The following is an 18,409-nucleotide window of genomic DNA, read 5'->3' as shown; positions in this document are numbered from 1 at the left end:
AACATTCTCACACAGGAAGTTAACTCACCATCTACCTTTGTAAGTCAGAGATGTTTGGGACATTCTATTTCCAATGCTACAGAATGGGAAGTATACATCTAATCATTACCTAATTCTTTGCAAGACCAGATAAACAGCAGAAAATTACTATTTTTCCCACAGGAATTTCTAAGTATGTGTACATACTGTCTACATTTTTAAAATTCTTTTACATATTCTGTTGCTAAATAGGCATAGCTCTTTATATTAAAGAAATCATTTTGTTGCGCAAGATGCTGAGTTTTTTCCTTCTCCTTTTTTTTTCACGACTTCCCTCCAAATTTGCCATTTTCTCAACAGAAATCACCACTTCTAGTGTGATGACAGGAATTGAGGCCAGAAAACTAGTAAGAGACGTGTTTCTTCCTCTGTAACTCAATTTTCAGCCATTATACCCACTAGGCAGTATTGTGTAATACACAAACAGAGGCTCTGAAATTCAACAGCCTTGATCAAATCCTGGCAACATCTTTTACCAGCCCTGTGACATTTAGCAAGTTACTTAATCGCTCTATACTTCCATCTCGTCCTCAGTAAAATGGTGGCACCCACCTCATAGAATGCTGAGAGTTTTAGATGAGAAAAATGCAGGTAAACTTCTAGTACCCATGCCTGGCGTACATAAATACATCCTAACTATTACCATTTTTTAGAGCACAAAAAAGATATGCTATTTTCTTCACTTTTTGAATGTATTAATATTTTAAATTACTGGGAAATGAGGACACATAATAATTGGGATTAAATAAAGTGGAAGAGGACAGGTATTCAGGAACAAGCAAAGATTTTTAAGCCTGACTAAATCTGGATATGGACTTCTATTCTGCCACTTGGTGCTGTGTAACTAACCTTAGGTGATTTATTTAATATCTCTGAGCCCAATTTCCTAAGGTATAAAATAGCTACCTTGTATATTTATTATGGAAACAAGAGAATATATGTCAAGGACTTAGTGCATATTAGGTACCTAATACATGAAAGGATGTTAGGGCTTTTGGCTTTTAGTTTCTTACTATACCTGTTAAAAAAATTCTTATCATATAGGCAAGCCTATATGTAACAAGGGGAGAAAAAAAAAAACGGAGTGCCCATCTAAAGCAAAAATTACTGTGTCCTTTATCACATCCTTGAGTTTTGGGGAAAAAAGAAATCCTGAGAGTTTTAAGAAAAGAATGTTTGTTTTTCATTACTGCATAAAACCAAATCTTGGAAGTTTGGTTCTCATTTGTAGCGCTCATAGAGGTTGAACTGGAACATCTTTAGTAGATTTTCTGCTGGATTTAGGGAGAAACCTTATGTAATGTATCAGTCCAAAAGAATAAGTGAAAAATCAGATATGTAAGATTTATTCCCAAATGTTAACATTATGTTTTTTGGTTTTTGGTTTTTTTTGCGGTACACGGGCCTCTCACTGTTGTGGCCTCTCCCGTTGCTGAGCACAGGCTCCGGACGGGCAGGCTCAGCGGCCATGGCTCACAGGCCCAGCCGCTCTACGGCATGCGGGATCTTCTCGGACCGGGGCACGAACCCGCGTCCCTTGCATCAGCAGGCGGACTCTCAACCACTGCGCCACAAGGGAAGCCCAACATTATGTTTTAATATAATTTATAAGTGCCTCTGAAAGGCTATCTCCTCAATTTTGACAGGATAGAACCAAACATCCCAGGCAAATAAGCATCAAAGAACTTCAGGGGAAAAAATATGGTATTCTTCATTCATAACCAATTTTCAAGCTTTGTTATTAAAATACTAGAAAAGCTTCAAAATCATTATCACCACTTCATACAGAAATGAGTATTGTTGCAAATAACCGAAAACCCAGTGAATGGTGACTTATAGAGGGGCTTATTTTTCTCACATTGAAAAAAAATCTCCAAGGAGTTGCTGCTGGTATTGGGTCAGCGGTTCAGTGATTTCAGCCCCGTTGTCTCTATGAATCTTTCAGTCTTTCCCTCGTGGCTGTTGCCTAATGGTCAAAAGATGACTGTTAGTCACAGGTAGCATGTCCAAGTTCAAGATGGAAAAAGTCATGATTGGCAATTCCAGCTATATCTTTCTCTTTCATCAAGATAAACAAGTCTTCCTAGAGACTGCAGAAGACTCTTGGGAAGTAGGAGAAGTATTTAATTTTCCAGCCACGAAAATAAAAATAACAAGAGAAAATAGGGGTGTGAATATCTGTTGAGTTAGGGGAAAATGTTTAACACGCCGTTATAGAGAAACTGCTTGTTCCAAAGTCTACAAACTAAGCTAATTTCTAATTCTGTTTTATATGCATTTGACTATTAATAACAGGTAACTCAATCTTTTTTCCTAGAAGGAATATATGGATACCATTAGTGCCAGATTTGATACCAGGTGTACAATAGTTTGGTTTGTTGTTGTGTTATTGTTTCTACTTAGGCTAAGAATATTCTCTTTCATAGCAAGTGTTTATTGCTTGGAATGTGATGGTTTTGAATTACTGAATCCATACATAAATTATTTTACATATAGGGAGATAAAGCATATGTTCTTACTGTTAAATTCTGAACCTGATGTTTTTGAAATATTCCCCAAACATTCTGGAGTCTTACATAGTTTCAACATGGGACACTCATTTTTCTTCCCCTTTTATGAAAATCATAAGATCATTAAAGCCATCCCATCTGGAAACATTGGAATCACATTTGCTTTGGCTCTTTTTCTCCCTCTTTTCTCATTGGTTGATCATTTTTCCAAACTACCAACTGATAATAATATATTTTAGAGGCATTGTTCTTTTTTTTTTTTTTGCGGAGTACGTGGGCGTCTCACTGTTGTGGCCTCTCCCGTGGCGGAGCACAGGCTCCGGACGCGCAGGCTCAGTGACCATGGCTCACGGGCCCAGCCGCTCTGCGGCATGTGGGATCTTCCCGGACCGGGGCACGAACCCGTGCCCCCTGCATCGGCAGCCGGACTCTCAACCACTGCGCCACCAGGGAAGCCCCGAGGCACTGTTTCTTAATCAGTGGGGTACCAAATGCATGCACCAAGAAATGTATCATTTGTAGGTAATTAAAAATCATTAAAAATCATTGATAAAACTGATCAAAATTGTTTTGATTTTTATTACTCCCATGTGCTGACAATTTTAGGCAATGTGCCTAGAATTGCCTCCCTGTTAGGACAAACCACCATGACCCTGTCTCCTCACTTTTAGTATGCACTGCTTCGTATTTCCAATACTTCTCTTTCCAATAAATTAATAGTTTAATATTTTAAAGAGCCAACACTATCTGAAATATTTTATATGGATAAAAATTCTGCATTTCTTTTCATGGTTTTATTCCTTTGATTATAATCATGGCATCATCTCTTGATTGAAAAAAAAGGGTGAACAGAGACATGAATAATATTTAAACTAAATGAAAGTTGGACATAAATTTACACTTGTAACAGAAGTAGAATTTGACTATTATCTACAGAATATTTCTGTTTTTAAGTTTTTGGATATGTTTTTTCCCAAAAGTAAAAAATAAAAGAAAACCCAAAACTGAAATTATGTTTATTGCAATATTTCTTATTTCAAAGTGGATATCTCAAACTCCGTATTTCCATTTCAGTTTTGGGCTAAATATGGAATACAGGGGGAAAGGACAGCACAAGGTAAACCCTTTTCATTTGAAGAATTGTACATAATGAATTTAATTCTGTAATAATGTTAAGTACCAGACGTGAAATGCTTGCTAGCATTCCAATATTTGTTTTTCCTTTACATTGAGTTTTAAAAGAAAGCAAACAAAGTGAGAAAAGATGAATTTCTCAAATTCATTGTGATCCTTTATTTCTCCAGGCATTTTTGGCCAGAAACTGGAAGATACTGTCCGTTATGAGAAGAGATACGGACACCGTCTGGCTCCAATGTTGGTGGAGCAGTGCGTGGACTTTATCCGACAAAGGGGGCTGAAGGAAGAGGGTCTCTTCCGACTGCCGGGCCAGGCTAACCTTGTCAAGGAGCTGCAGGATGCCTTTGACTGTGGAGAGAAGCCATCCTTTGACAGGTAGATTTCAAGTTTTCACTAACCATCCTTCACTGAGACACTCAACCTCAACCAAAAGGTTGCAGTAAACTGAGATGACATAATCTTAATTGATGTTGTAACAGTTTAGAAGATGGATTATATGGCCTCACAAAGATGGATTGTTTTTAAGTTACAGAGTCAAAAATTTGATACTTTAGATGTCTTTCTCTGCCATACTACCCCCCCACCTTAAAGCATTATTATTTATTCTTTTCCTTTGGCCCTAAATTAAAACTGTATTAAACTTTTACATTGGAAAAGTAAATTTTCAGAATAGGAGTCTTCTCTTGTTTGATGTTTCTTTGAATTCTTTCAGCTAAGGGATATTAAAAGTGTTGATAAACAGAGATTGGGATATTGGCAATGTAATTAAAAACATTATATTTTTAAATATATAGCTCCATCTTAATCTAAAATAGATTTGCAAAGAAACAAGGAGAAGTATATAGTATGGTGAAATTCAGGAAATAATGGAAGTTGCAGAGAAGAATGCATAAAGCATCCATAACTCCACTAACTGAGTTGAACACTGATAATATTTTGTAAATTACCTCCTCCTGTTCAATTTTTTTAATTCAGTAGAAAAATATAGTCATTTATCCTAATATTATTAACTCAACATTTGTAGCAGGGTTTTTTTCATATCAAGAGTTGAAAAATGCCCTTTTATTCCAGCATATTCTAACTTAACATCTGATCATTGGCAACCTCTGTAAGCATAATTTTTAATAACTATTTCACTCTATAGGTATATTGTTCATAATTGCGTCAATAAATTTGGACATTTAAGTCGTGACTTTATTACTATTACAAGTAATGTTGTAGTGAGTACACATTGATATAAATATTTTCTATTTTTGGAATATTTTTTCAGGAGAGATTCTCAGTATTGGACTTGTGGATAAGAATAGTTTTGATACTTGCAAATTGCCTGCTTAAGTAGTATTTCTCTTTGAAAGTATAGAATTATCGTGTGGATAGACAGATCTACAGGACAGATAGACAAGAAGACTCTTGAATACATGATATGAGATAAAGGAAGCATCATTGAGAGTATGGGCTTGTTCCAATCCAAAAAATTCATGGTAGCTCATTTGATGCCCCTTTACTGGTCACATTAACAAAACCCCGAACAGTGATACAATCATGCTGGCAAGGTGTGTTGAGGTACGTGCCCTGATGGTGAGAGTACAGATCATCATAGTCTTTCTAAAGAAATTTGGAAAAAAAAAAAAAAAAAAAAAGAAATTTGGTAATGTATTTCAAGACCCTTTAAGCAGGCAAGTCCAATCCTAGAAAAAAATTAGATATGTGGAAAAAAATGAAGCGCAAAGTTGCTTATTACAATTTCCATAATAGTGAAGAATGAACTCCAATCTATTATCTCTAGCAATAGACTGTGGTTAATATAATATAATAAAATGTTATTCACTTATTAAAATTTTGGGAAAATGCTGATTAGATAATAAGTAGAAAAATTAGACAGGATAAATTAATTGATCAAAATGCCACCTTTTTACAAAAAGTGTCACAGTTTATGAAGATTCATAAATTCCCTCTGAGAGAGAAAAATTAAATGTGGTGGTAAAGAAATGAATTCAAAACTAGGGTCAGAGAACAAATTTCAAAAATGCAGATATATTTTTGGTTGGGGAGCCACATGTCTTATTCTATACTTTGAAAAAAAAAAAAAAAGATTCGCAGCTCCATAGTTCAGGCCTGTCCGCAAGATATAAACAATGGTTTATCTAGGAGAAATGTAATTTTTTGTTCCAAAATTAGAAAAAAGTTTGTCAGTGGAATCCTCAAAATAAAATATCAGATTATGGGATAAACAACATCCTATACAATGAACTCATGTGACATTGATAAATTTCAGTGGTCTTTTTCTTTACATTTATGTATGGCCTAAATATATGCAGATGACCTTAATAGCAAAGTTTATCTATTAAAAGCTCTTTTGACACAGGCATTTAAAATTTGGTTCTTTTAACAGCCCTTTGCTAATATATGCAATTTAGGGGGATATTTTATATATTTAAGGATACTTGTAAAAGATGTGCCCTGTAAGCAAAATTATTCCTCTGTAACTATAGGCTGACAATGAACTTTATATAAAATGTGATCCCAGTTAAGAAAAATGTATTTTTTTTGTATAAAAATGCATCAGTTCATAGAGACTAAAGAAAATATAACAAAAGATAAACATTAATTTTGTGGAATAATGAATGACCTTCTCCCCTTTTTTATACTGTAAATTCAGTAACTATACATTACTTTTATAATCAGAAATTTAATCAGAAAGATCTTTAATTAATTTCATGCTGCACAAAAATTTCCTTATCTTTTGATAATTTCTGAAGTGTAACTACAGAAACTCCCCATTTACTAGAAAATCTGTAAAAGAGAGTTACAGAGAGTATTTCAGTGTCAGAAACATTGGTAACATTGCTAGTATGCTTTGAGAAAAAGGAGTGTCATTTGTTTCCTCAGTCATTCACTGGTTCAGGTTTCTACACTGGTGTATTAAACCACCCCAAAACTGTGTGGCATAAGCAATAACAACCAATCATTTGTTTATAAATCAGCAATTTAGGCAGACCTTGGCAAGGATGTGCTCATTTCTCCAGTACATAGTGTTGGTTCATGTAGATCAGTTAGGTCTGAAGGATCTAAGATATGGCTTCACTCACATGTCCGTAGCATTGTCTGAGGTGACTAAGGTAGCTGAAGGCTGCATGGTCCTTTACCTCCCTCTCTCTGTCTCTCTCTGTCTGTCTGTCTCTCTCTCTCTGTAGTCTCACATCCAATAGTGTGTCTCTTCATGCAACTTTTATCTCTAGCAGATTAATCAGATCAAGAGACATTAAGGCTCAGGGTTCTAAGAGAGTAAAGCTGGAAGCTTATAAGCATTGCATTGCTCAAAGCAAGTCACAAGACAGGGCCAGCCTAGATTTTGGGGAAGGGAAGTAAACTCCAGAACTTAATGGAAAGAAGTGGCAAGCATATACAGAGAAGGAAAAATTTGTGAGACACTATTTTAGGAGAAAATCACTATAGCTTTAAAGTCTAGAAATCAAGTGGAGTAAATTCCCTAACTTTGTTCTTTTTCAAGATTCTTTTGTATATTCTAGGTCATTTGCATATCTTTAAAAAATTTAGTATAAGTTTGTCAGTTTCTACAAAAAATCCTATTAGGATTTTGATAGAAACTTCATTGAATCTAGAAATCTATCAATCTAGAAAACTGACATCTTAAAAATATGAAATCTAATCCTTGAACATAGCCCATCTCTACATGTCATTAGGACTTTTTATATTTCAACAATACAAAATTGTATTGTAATTTTCACTGTAAGATCTTTCTCCATTTTGCTAAATTTATCCTTAACTAATGTTTATAAATGCACCTGTAAATAGTATTATTTTTTATGTTTAATTTTCTAGTTGTTTACTGCTAGATTATACAAATATGATTTTTTATATAGAGATTTTTCCTATAAACTTGGCAAATTTATTTATAAATGCTAGAGGGTCCTTCTAGATCCCTTAGGATTTTCTCTATGCATGATCTTGTAGACTGTATATAATGAGAGTATTATTTCTTCCTTTTCAATAAGCTTTGCATTCCTCCTTCTTAATTTTCTGTATTTGCTAAGAACTATTCTACAATAGTAGTGAGTGGATATACGTTTTGTATATGTAGAGGGAAGTTTTTAGTCTTTTGCTATTACTCATGATGGTAGCTATAAGTTTTGTGTAGATGCCCTTTATCAAGTTTGAAAATGTTCTTATATTTCTAGTTTACTGACAGTTTTAATAATGACAGACAACTGAATTTGATCAAATCCACTTTTTCTGCATTTATTGCAGAAATTATCTGGTTTGTCTGTTTTATTATGTTAATGAGGTGAATTTCAAATGTTAAACCAACTTTGCATTCCTAAGATAAACCACTTTTGGTTGTTATGTATTACTCTTTTAATATATTGACGTATCTGACTTGGAAATAACTTGTTGAGGATTTTTGGACCCGTATTCATCAGGGCTATTGACCTAGCAACTTCTTTTCTTGGAATGCATTTGACTAGTTTTGTTATCAAAGAAATTCTGGCCTCAAAAGTAGGCCAGAAAATGTTCCCTCGACCTCTATTTTCAGAAAAATTGTATGTAGTTTGTATTATTTCCTCCATAAATCTTGGGTAAAATTTACCAGTGACATCCTTAGAGGTGAGGTGAAACAAGTTGATCCTGAATAGCCCAGTAGGTTATAGTAAGAAATTTAGTTTTTATTCAAAGAGATATGGAAATCCATTGAAAGATATTTAACAAGCAAATGGAATAATTTTATTTACATGTTAAGAAGAAAAGGTCACTCTGTGAGGGAAAACTAATAGTTTCTACTACTCCACCCACAGAACACTTCTGACACCAAATGTGTGGGTTTTCCATAAGAAGCAATTCTCCAATTCTTGGTAGACACCCACTGAGTGTCCTACGATTTAATCAATTCTGGCACTAACTGCCCAGAGTTAGTGCAGACCCCACAGGTTAAGGGCTCATTTCCACAAGTCTGTCCCCTCCTACTTCAGGTACCAATTACAAGTCCCTGGTTGCCACCTGTACTTCTGACCAACTAGCCATAAACCTGAGGTTCCTCAAGATCAATCATTTGCTAGAATAGCTCACAGAACTCAGGAAAACAGTTCAGTTACTAGATTACTGGTTTATTATGAAAGGTTACAACTCAGGAACACAGATGAAAGAGATGCATAGGGAGGAATGGGGTAGGGGCTCAGAGCTTCCATGCCCTCGCCAGACGTACCACCCTCCTGGCACTATGACGTGTTCACTAACCTAGAAGCTTTCCAAACCTCTTCAGTGAGGATATTTTTATGAAGGCTTCATTATATAGGCATGATTGATTAAACCCTTAGGCTAGAGTTCCAACCTTCTAATTACCTGATTGGTTTCTCTGGCAACCACCCTTCACTCACCCCACCCTCCATCATCCTTATGGGCTTTCTCAAGGATGCCTTAACATAAATTCAGGCATGGTTGAAAGGGGCTTGGTATGAATAACAAGGACTTGCCTTTCACTTTCCTCACTCCAGAATTATTTGAGGAACTGGGGATAAAAAACAAATATTATAACAAAAGACACTTCTATTACTCTTATAATTTAGGAAATTACAAGGGTTTTAGGAACTCTGACCAGGAGCTAGGGATAAAAACCAAAATACATCATGGTATCACAATCTGGCAATCTGAATATGCTTGTTTTGACAAATAAATTGTTAAGCTTGAGTCTTTCAGTAGTAGGGAGGCAGAAATACAAATTACTGGATCTGCTGATTTTCAAAAAAGGATTTCCAGATCCATGGACAGTGAAATAAAAAGAAAAGAGTAATGTATTTGTGGCCAAATGTAATTGTAAACTACATTCTTAGGGAATAAATAATCCATAATTTCCCAAGGAGAGTATATTATTTTTGGAAATGTGTCCAAGTAGAGTATTCTGCCCCATCTGCTGTTTTAGTTACTTGACTGAGTTTAAAGTTTCTCATGACCAAGTCCCAGTTCAGGTTTCAGTTTTTGGGATGTGAAGACAAACTGCCTGGGAACATTTTCTAGTTCAGGTTAAACTCACCAGTGTTCACCATCAAAGTGATCTAAAAAAGAATGTAAGTTAAAAAATTCAGATCATGCATAATGTTTTGAGTAGATATTAGTATATAAAGCAAAGTACAGAAATTTTTCTTTGTGAAATATGTTAAAGAACGACAATGAATAAGTATTTTCTCTTATTCTAATAAAGCTTATATCTCACTAAAGGGTCAACTGGATTTAGCTATCATCTTTACATTTATTAAAACCTGGAAAGAAATTCCCACAGGAATTCTGCAAAGATAATCTCTAATTTTAATATTAAGGCCTATTTTTTTTTTAAACATCTTTATTGGGGTATAATTGCTTTACAATGGTGTGTTAGTTTCTGCTTTATAACAAAGTGAATCAGTTATACATATACATATGTTCCCATATGTTTAAGGCCTATTATTATTGTAACTCTAACATTAAGCTCTAAAATTTGAATTTTAAAACAAACTTTTTAAATACCATTTTAAAATTATAAAAGTATAGTGTTATTAAAATTTAATGTAAATATTATTAAAATTGTATTTTAAATTATAACATTTTCTTTATACAATTTAGAATATAGAAGAATATAAGAAAGAAAGATGACTATTTCAAAATTAAACAACCCAGAGAGCTCTTGCTATATATATAAATAAGTAGATATACAGACTTAAATATAGAGATATATCTAAATAGATATACACACACACACACACACACACACACACACACACACATAATTACTAGAATCACACAGTTTTTACATCTTGCTTTTCTTGTTAACATTACATCATAAACAACTTTCCATGTCACTAAGTAGTTTTCGCAAACATGATTTCAGGGACAGTATAGTAATTCATCATATCATTATATTGGTTTGTGTTACGAGAGAAGAGAAAGATGGTTTGGGAAAAAGAAATTAAAACATACACTACTTGAATTTAGAGAGATTGCAAGTGCATGTGCCAGTTTTTATGAAACCATGCACTTTCTGCTCTTCTTTAATTATATCAAATGCTATTTTCCCAGTTCTGAGGTTCAAGTTTGAGACTTTTATGTACGCATGACTTATCAGTTAGATGATGTATTCCCATAGACTCCTTGACCAAAGTGAATTCTGAGAGAAAGGACACTCTCATTGACCTGAAAGAATTTGTATTTAATCAGTTTATGTCAACTGTAAAAAACAACAGATGGAGTTCCTAACCTTTCTTTTCTTCAATATTTCTGTTTAGAAGTAAAAAAAATTAAAATATAACATTTTATATTAAACTTCCCCACTTTGAAGGGACAAAAGTGAAATGCAGAATGTGTAAAATCAGATAAGAAGCAAAGTGTTTTTTCATTTCCAAAGCTCTTCGGATGGTATCAGCTGTTAAAGAAGACACAGTTTCGAAGAGCTGGGTGGGAAGGTAGGGTCAAAAATGGCCATGTGGGTGTCACCATCGTAGCATTAACTGCTCAGCAACAAAATAACTATGCACTTACAACAAAGCATTCAAGAGCAAGGACAGAAGCCTGGAGAAGCCAGTGATTCTACACACTGTCCAAGAATCCCATAAAACAGCTGCTGTCCGAGGTACCCCAGCTGTCCTCCCTTATACTGAGTTCACTCTGTCCTCTTCCCTCCTCTTCTCCTGTGTTTATTTTTTTATTTGTTTTGGTGACTGACAGGATTACAAAACAAACTGCAAGTCTACAGAGATAAGATGAAAAAAAAAAAGTCTAAAATTTAGAGGCAGAAAACCCAGACACATTTTAATTTTATCCTCTGGGTAGCAGTATAGCTTTGAGCATTACTGACCTGAGTTATAAAAAGTGAACTTGAAAGGGAGAGCACTATAGACACAGAAGAGATTCTCAAACATTATTTTGTATAAGAATGACCAAGAGAGAGAACTCAAGATTCAGATGCCCAGACCCCACTGGCTCTCATTCTGATTTAAAAGGTTTGAGGATACCTAGGAATCTTCATTTCAAACACAGCCCCAGGTAATTCTTTTTTTAAATTATTTTTTATTTTTTTATGTAGCAGGTTCTTATTAATCTATTTTATACATATTAGTGTATATATGTCAATCCCAATTTCCCAATTCATCCCACCACCACCACCTTCACCACCGCCGCCGCACCTACCAACCCCCCACTTTCCCCCTTTGGTGTCCATACGTTTGTTCTTTACACCTGTGTCTCTATTTCTGCCTTGCACCATTTTTCTGCACCATTTTTCTAGATTCCACATGTATGCGTTAATATATGATATTTGTTTTCTGACTTACTTCACTTTGTATGACTGTCTCTAGGTCCCTTCCACATCTCTACAAATGACCCAATTTCATTCCCTTTTATGGCTGAGTACTATTCCGTTGTATATATGTACCACATCTTCTTTATCCATTCATTTGTCGATGGGCATTTAGGTTGCTTCCATGACCTGGGTATTGTAAATAATGCTGCAATGAACATTGGGGTGCATGTGTCTTTTTGAACTATGGTTTTCTCTGGGTATATGCCCAGTAGTGGGATTGCTGGATCATATGGTAATTCTATTTTTAGTATTTTAAGGAACCTCCATACTGTTCTCCATAGTGGCTGTATCAATTTACATTCCCACCAACAGTGCAAGAGGGTTCCCTTTTCTCCACACCCTCTCCAACATTTGTTGTCTGTAGATTTTTTGATGATGTCCATCCTAACTGGTGTGAGGTGATACCTCATTGTAGTTTTGATTTGCATTTCTCTGATAATTAGTGATGTTGTGCAGCTTTTCAGGTGCCTCTTGGCCATCTGTATGTCTTCTGGGGAGAAATATCTATTTAGGTCTTCTGCCCATATTTTGATTGGGTTGTTTTTTTAATATTGAGCTGCATGAGCTGTTTATATATTTTGGAGATTAATCCTTTGTCCGATGATTCATTTGCAAATATTTTCTCCCATTCTGAGAGTAGTCTTTTCGTCTTGTTTATGGTTTCCTTTGCTGTGCAACAGCTTTGATGTTTCACTAGGTCCCATTTGTTTATTTTTGTTTTTATTTTCATTACTCTAGGAGGTGGGTCAGAAAAGATCTTGCTGTGATTTATGTCAAAGAGTGTTTTTCTTATGTTTTCCTCTAAGAGTTTTATAGTGTCTTAAACTTAAAACTATAGTTTTAAATTTTATAGGTCTTACATTTAGGTCTTTAATCCATTTTGAATTTATTTTTGTGTATGGTGTTAGGGAGTGTTCTAACTTCATTCTTTTATATGTAGCTGTCCAGTTTTCCCAGCAGTACTTATTGAAGAGGCTGTCTTTTCTTCATTGTATATTCTTGCCTCCTTTATCAAAAATAAAGTGACCATAGGTGCGTGGGTTTATCTCTGGGCTTTCTTTCCTCTTCCACTGATCTATATCTCTGTTTTTGTGCCAGTACCATATTGTCTTGATTACTGTAGCTTTGTAGTATAGTCTGAAGTCAGGGAGTCTGATTCCTCCAGCTCCGTTTTTTTCTCTCAAGAATGCTTTGGCTATTTGGAGTCTTTTGTGTTTCCATAAAAATTTTAAGAGTTTTTGTTCTAGTTCTGTAAAAAATGCCATTGGTAATTTGATAGGGATTGCATTGAATCTGTAGATTGCTATGGGTAGTATAGTCAGTCATTTTCACAATGTTGATTTTTCCAATCCAAGAACATGGTCTATCTCTCCATATGTTTGTGTCATCTTTGATTTCTTTCATCAGTGTCTTATAGTTTTCCGAGTACAGGTCTTTTGTCTCCTTAGGTAGGTTTATTCCTAGGTATTTTATTCTTTTTGTTGCAATGGTAAATGGGAGTGTTTCCTTAATTTCTCTTTCAGATTTTTCATCATCAGTGTATAGGAATGCCAGAGATTTCTGTGCATTAATTTTTTATCCTGCAATTTTACCAAATTCATTGATTAGCTCTAGTAGTTTTCTGGTAGCATCTTTAGGATTCTCTATGTAGAGTATCATGTCATCTGCAAACAGGGACAGTTTTACCTTTTCTTTTCCAATTTGTATTCCTTTTTCTTCTCTGATTGTCATGGCTAGGACTTCGAGAACTATGTTGAATAACAGTGGTGAGAGTGGACATCCTTGTCTTGTCCTGAACTTAGAGGAAATGCTTTCAGTTTTTCACCATTGAGAATGATGTTTGCTGTGGGTTTGTCATATATGGCCTTTATTATGTTGAGGTAGTTCCCTCTATGACCACTTTCTGGAGAGCTTTCATCATAAGTGGTGTTGAATTTTGTCAAAAGCTTTTTCTGCATCTACTGAGATGATCATATGGTTTCTATTCCTTAATTTGTTAATATGGTGTATCACATTGATTGATTTGCATATATTGGAGAATCCTTGCATTCCTGGGATAAATCCCACTTGATCATGGTGTATGATCCTTTTAATATGTTGTTGGATTCTGTTTGCTAGTATTTTGTTGAGGATTTTTGCATCTATATTCATCAGTGATATCGGTCTGTAATTTTCTTGTAGTATCTTTGTCTGGTTTTGGTATCAGGGTGATGGTGGCCTTGTAGAGTGAGTTTGGGAATGTTCCTTCCTCTGCAATTTTTTGGAAGATATTGAGAAGGATGGGTGTTAGCTCTTCTCTAAATGTTTGGTAGAATTCACCTGTGAAGCCATCTGGTCCTGGGTTTTTGTTTGTTGGAAGATTTTAATCACAGTTTCCATTTCAGTGCTCGTGATTGGTCTGTTCATATTTTCTATTTCTTCCTGTCTCAGTCTTGGAAAGTTATATCTTTCTAAGAATTTGTCCATTTCTTCCAGGTTGTCCATTTTAATGACTTAGAGTTGCTTGTAGTAGTCTCTTATGATGCTTTGTATTTCTTCAGTGTCCATTGTAACTTCTTTTTCTTTTCTAATTTTATTGATTTGAGTCCTCTCCCTCTTTTTCTTGATGAGTCTGGCTAAAGGTTTATCAATTTTGTTTATCTTCTCAAAGAACCAGCTTTTAATTCTATTGATCTTTGCTCTTGTTTGCTTTGTTTCTATTTCATTTATTTCTGTTCTGGTCTTTATGACTCTTTCCCTCTACTACCTTTGGGTTTTGTTTGTTCTTCTTTCTCTGGTTCCTTTAGGTGTAAGATTAGATTGTTTATTTGAGATTTTTCTTGTTTCTTGAGGTAGGATTGTATTGCTATAACTTTCCCTCTAGAACTGCTTTTGCTGCATCCCATAGGTTTTGGATGATTGTGTTTTTGTTGTCATTTGTCTCTAGGTACTTTTTGATTTCCTCATTGATTTCTTCAGTGATCTTTTGGTTATTTAGTAACGTATTGTTTAGTCTCCACGTGTTTGTGCTTTTTACGGTTTTTTTTCCCTGTAATTGATTTCTAATCTCATAGCGTTGCTGTCAGAAAAGATGCTTGATATGATTTCCATTTTCTTAAATTTACCGAGGCTTGATTTGTGACCCAAGATGTGATCTATCCTGGAGAATATTCCATGTGCACTTGAGAAGAAAGTGTAATCTGCTGTTTTCAGATGGAATGTCCTATAAATATCAATTAAATCTCTCTCATCTATTGTGTCACTTGAAGCTTGTGTTTCCTTATTAATTTTCTGTCTAGATGATCTGTCCATTGGTGTCAGTGAGATGTTAAAGTCCCCCACTGTTATTGTGTTGCTGTCAATTTCCTCTTTTATAGAAATTAGCAGTTGCCTTATGGCCTTATGTACTAAGGTGCTCCTATGTTGGGTGCATATATATTTATAACATTATATCTTCTTCTTGGATTGATCCCTTGATCATTATGTAGTGTCCTTCCTTGTCTCTTGTAACAGTCTTTATTTTAAAGTCTATTTTATCTCATGAGTGTTGTTATTCCAGCTTTCTTTTGATTTATATTTGCATGGAATATTTTTTTCCATCTCCTCACTTTCAGTCTGTATGTGTCCCTAAGTTTGAAGTGGGTCTCTTGTAGACAGCATATATATGGGTCTTGGTTTTGTAACCATTCAGCAAGCCTGTGTCTTTTGGTTGGAGCATTTAATCCATTCGTGTTTAAGGTAATTATCAATATATATGTTCTTATTACCATATTCTTAATTGTTATTGGTTTGTTTTTGTAAGTCCTTTTCTTCTCTTGTGGTTCCCACTTAGAGAAGTTCCTTTTGTTGTAGAGCTGGTTTGGTGGTGCTGAATTCTCTTAGACTTTGCTTGTCTGTAAAGCTTTTGATTTCTCTGTTGAATCTGAATGAGATCCTTGCTGGGTAGAGTAATCTTGGTTGTAGTTTCTTCCCTTTCATCACTTTAAATATATCATGCCACTCCCTTCTGGCTTGTAGAACTTCTGCTGAGAAATCAGCTGTTAACTTTATGGGAGTTTCCTTGTATGTTATTTGTCATTTTTCCCTTGTTGCCTTTAATAATTTTTCTTTGCCTTTAATTTTTGTTAATTTGATTATTATGTGTCTCAGTGATGTGTCTTTATGTGTTTCTCCTTGGGTTTATCCCGCCTGGTACTCTCTGCACTTCCTGGACTTGTGTGCCTATTTCCTTTCCCATGTTAAGGAAGTTTTCGACTATAATCTCTTCAAATATTTTCTCAGGTCCATTCTCTCTCTCCTTCTGGGACCCCTGTAATTCAAATGTTGGTACATTTAGTGTTGTCCCAGAAGTCTCTTAGGCTGTCTTCATTTCTTTTCATTCTTTTTTCTTTATTCTGTTCCACAGCAGTGAATTCTACCATTCTGTCTTCCAGGTCACTTATCCGTTCTTCTGCCTCAGTTATTCTGCTTGATTCCTTCTAGTGTATTTTTCATTTCACTTATTATGTTGTTCACCTCTGTTTGTTTGTTCTTTAATTCTTCTAGGTGTTTGTTTTTTAATTCTTCTAGGTCTTTGTTAAACATTTCTTGCATCTTCTGGATCTTTGCTTCCATTCTTTTTCTGAGGTCCTGGATTATCTTCACTATCATTATTCTGAATTCTTTTTCTGGAAGGTTGCCTATCTCCACTTCATTTAGTTGTTTTTCTAGGGTTTTATCTTGTTCCTTCATCTGGTACAGAGTCCTCTGCCTTTTCATTTTGTTTATCTTTCTGTGAATGTGGTTTTCGTTCCACAGGCTGCAGGATTGTCTTTCTTCTTGCTTCTATTGTCTGCCCTCTGGGGGATGAGGCTCTCTGACCCTAGATAATTCTTATATACATGGTACTCTAACCACAACTTGTGAAATAGTAGCCAGACTATGGGCTGCAAGAGTGTGGGTTAAAGGGAAACTGATCATTTGAAGTGATGTGTCTCAGTTTCCTCATATATGAAATGGAGAAAAAAGTTTAACCTCATGGCACCAATGAAAGCAACATATTATTTCTGACTAAGCTAAGCAGGTCTTACCCTGCTGTGAAAGATAAATTACTTTCTGGGATGTACAGTTTATGTGTAAAATATAAAATTTCCTATCTGCTAAAATAGGTCTGAAATTTTAGAACAGTCTGAAAAGTACGTCCCTGCACCTATGCTTTGATCCATGTGAAAACTCAAACACTGGGGAGTTCGGTAATGCACTACAGGTATAGAGCTTGAATAAAGATCTACTGGTCAGGTCTGATGGAAAAAAGTGAAGAAAGAAAATACTAGCTTAAGGGCATGTGGATAGGTAAAGGGTTGGAAAAGCAAAGAACAGACTCCCAGGCGTTTGCCTAAAGCAAGCCCTGAACTTGTAGACAGCAAACTAGCTACCTGTTTTCAGCAACCGAAATGATTTTCCAAAGTTCAGAAAAGGGCCAGCCCTCCAAAGTCCTGGGAAGCTGTTTAGCTGTGGTAACTCTTAATGTTTCTATATTTTAATGCAGTTCTTAGATATTATGATGGCTTGACAAGATTGATAACCATTGTCTTAGAGTACTTCTCAAATGTCTGTAATTCACATAGGACCATCCTGACTTTAGCTATATTCATATAACACCTGTACTTGGTTACTGAACTTTTTCTTTAAGTTTATTCACTGTTTTTTAAATCAATTTTGTTGTAAAAGGAACTTGATATCAGTTTTTAGTTGTAAATCAGCACTTACCATAAATAAAAGTTTAATGTAGCACAAATGCAATAGCCACAAAGAGGATATTAGATGCCATCTGAATACAGCTGCTTTGGGAAGACTCTGACCCTTTGGACCTCTGTTTATTTGAAGAAAGTGGAGATTGGCACACGCTAGGACCACTTGAACACGTCTCTCATCCCCAACTGATACTTCCTACTTGTTATAATCAGGAGAACTGAAAGGCAATCGAGAATGGACTAATGGTTCCTACTGTGTAATTTAATGTCTCTTAGTGTCCTGTCTGTGTGGCACCTGACTTGGAATAGCCCACGCTTTGGGAAGTACAGTCAGATTGCTCTTTGCTAGCACTGACAGGCCGACTTCCCTGAATGCTTGACTTCTTATCTAATTTGAACCATGGGTGTAACTTACAAGCGTTCCATGAAACCCCCTTGTAAACATACCAAGGTCTGAAAAATTAATGAGCTTTAAGGGAAAATATTCCATATGTGGAAAATACTCACCCGAATGGATACTTACTAAATATTTTACGTAAGACAGGTTGTTAGCTAGAAATCTGTCATGTTCCATTGTGCTTACTTTCTTGGTGATGTATCTAAAAAGCCAGTACATGTGAAGTGGGGGAACTGAATTACACCTTCCTTTCAATTTAGCTTTGAATAAA

The 18,409-nt window shown here is 35.3% G+C and overlaps 1 protein-coding gene across 3 annotated transcripts in view; it reads left to right on the top strand.

Moving 5' to 3' along the window:
• ARHGAP24 (Rho GTPase activating protein 24) overlaps positions 1-18,409 on the top strand; it is a 415,611-nt gene that overhangs the window by 360,722 nt on the left and 36,480 nt on the right. For all 3 annotated transcript variants that reach the window (XM_065877441.1, XM_065877439.1, XM_065877440.1), the window contains one exon: positions 3,854-4,061. In XM_065877441.1, coding sequence (XP_065733513.1) covers positions 3,854-4,061 — 208 coding nt within the window. The remainder of the gene's footprint in view (positions 1-3,853; positions 4,062-18,409) is intronic.

Source organism: Phocoena phocoena, chromosome 5, assembly GCF_963924675.1.
Source record: "Phocoena phocoena chromosome 5, mPhoPho1.1, whole genome shotgun sequence".
NCBI lineage: Eukaryota > Metazoa > Chordata > Mammalia > Artiodactyla > Phocoenidae > Phocoena > Phocoena phocoena.
Note: the sequence above shows the minus strand (reverse complement) of the source record. Positions and strands in the feature narration are given on the sequence as shown.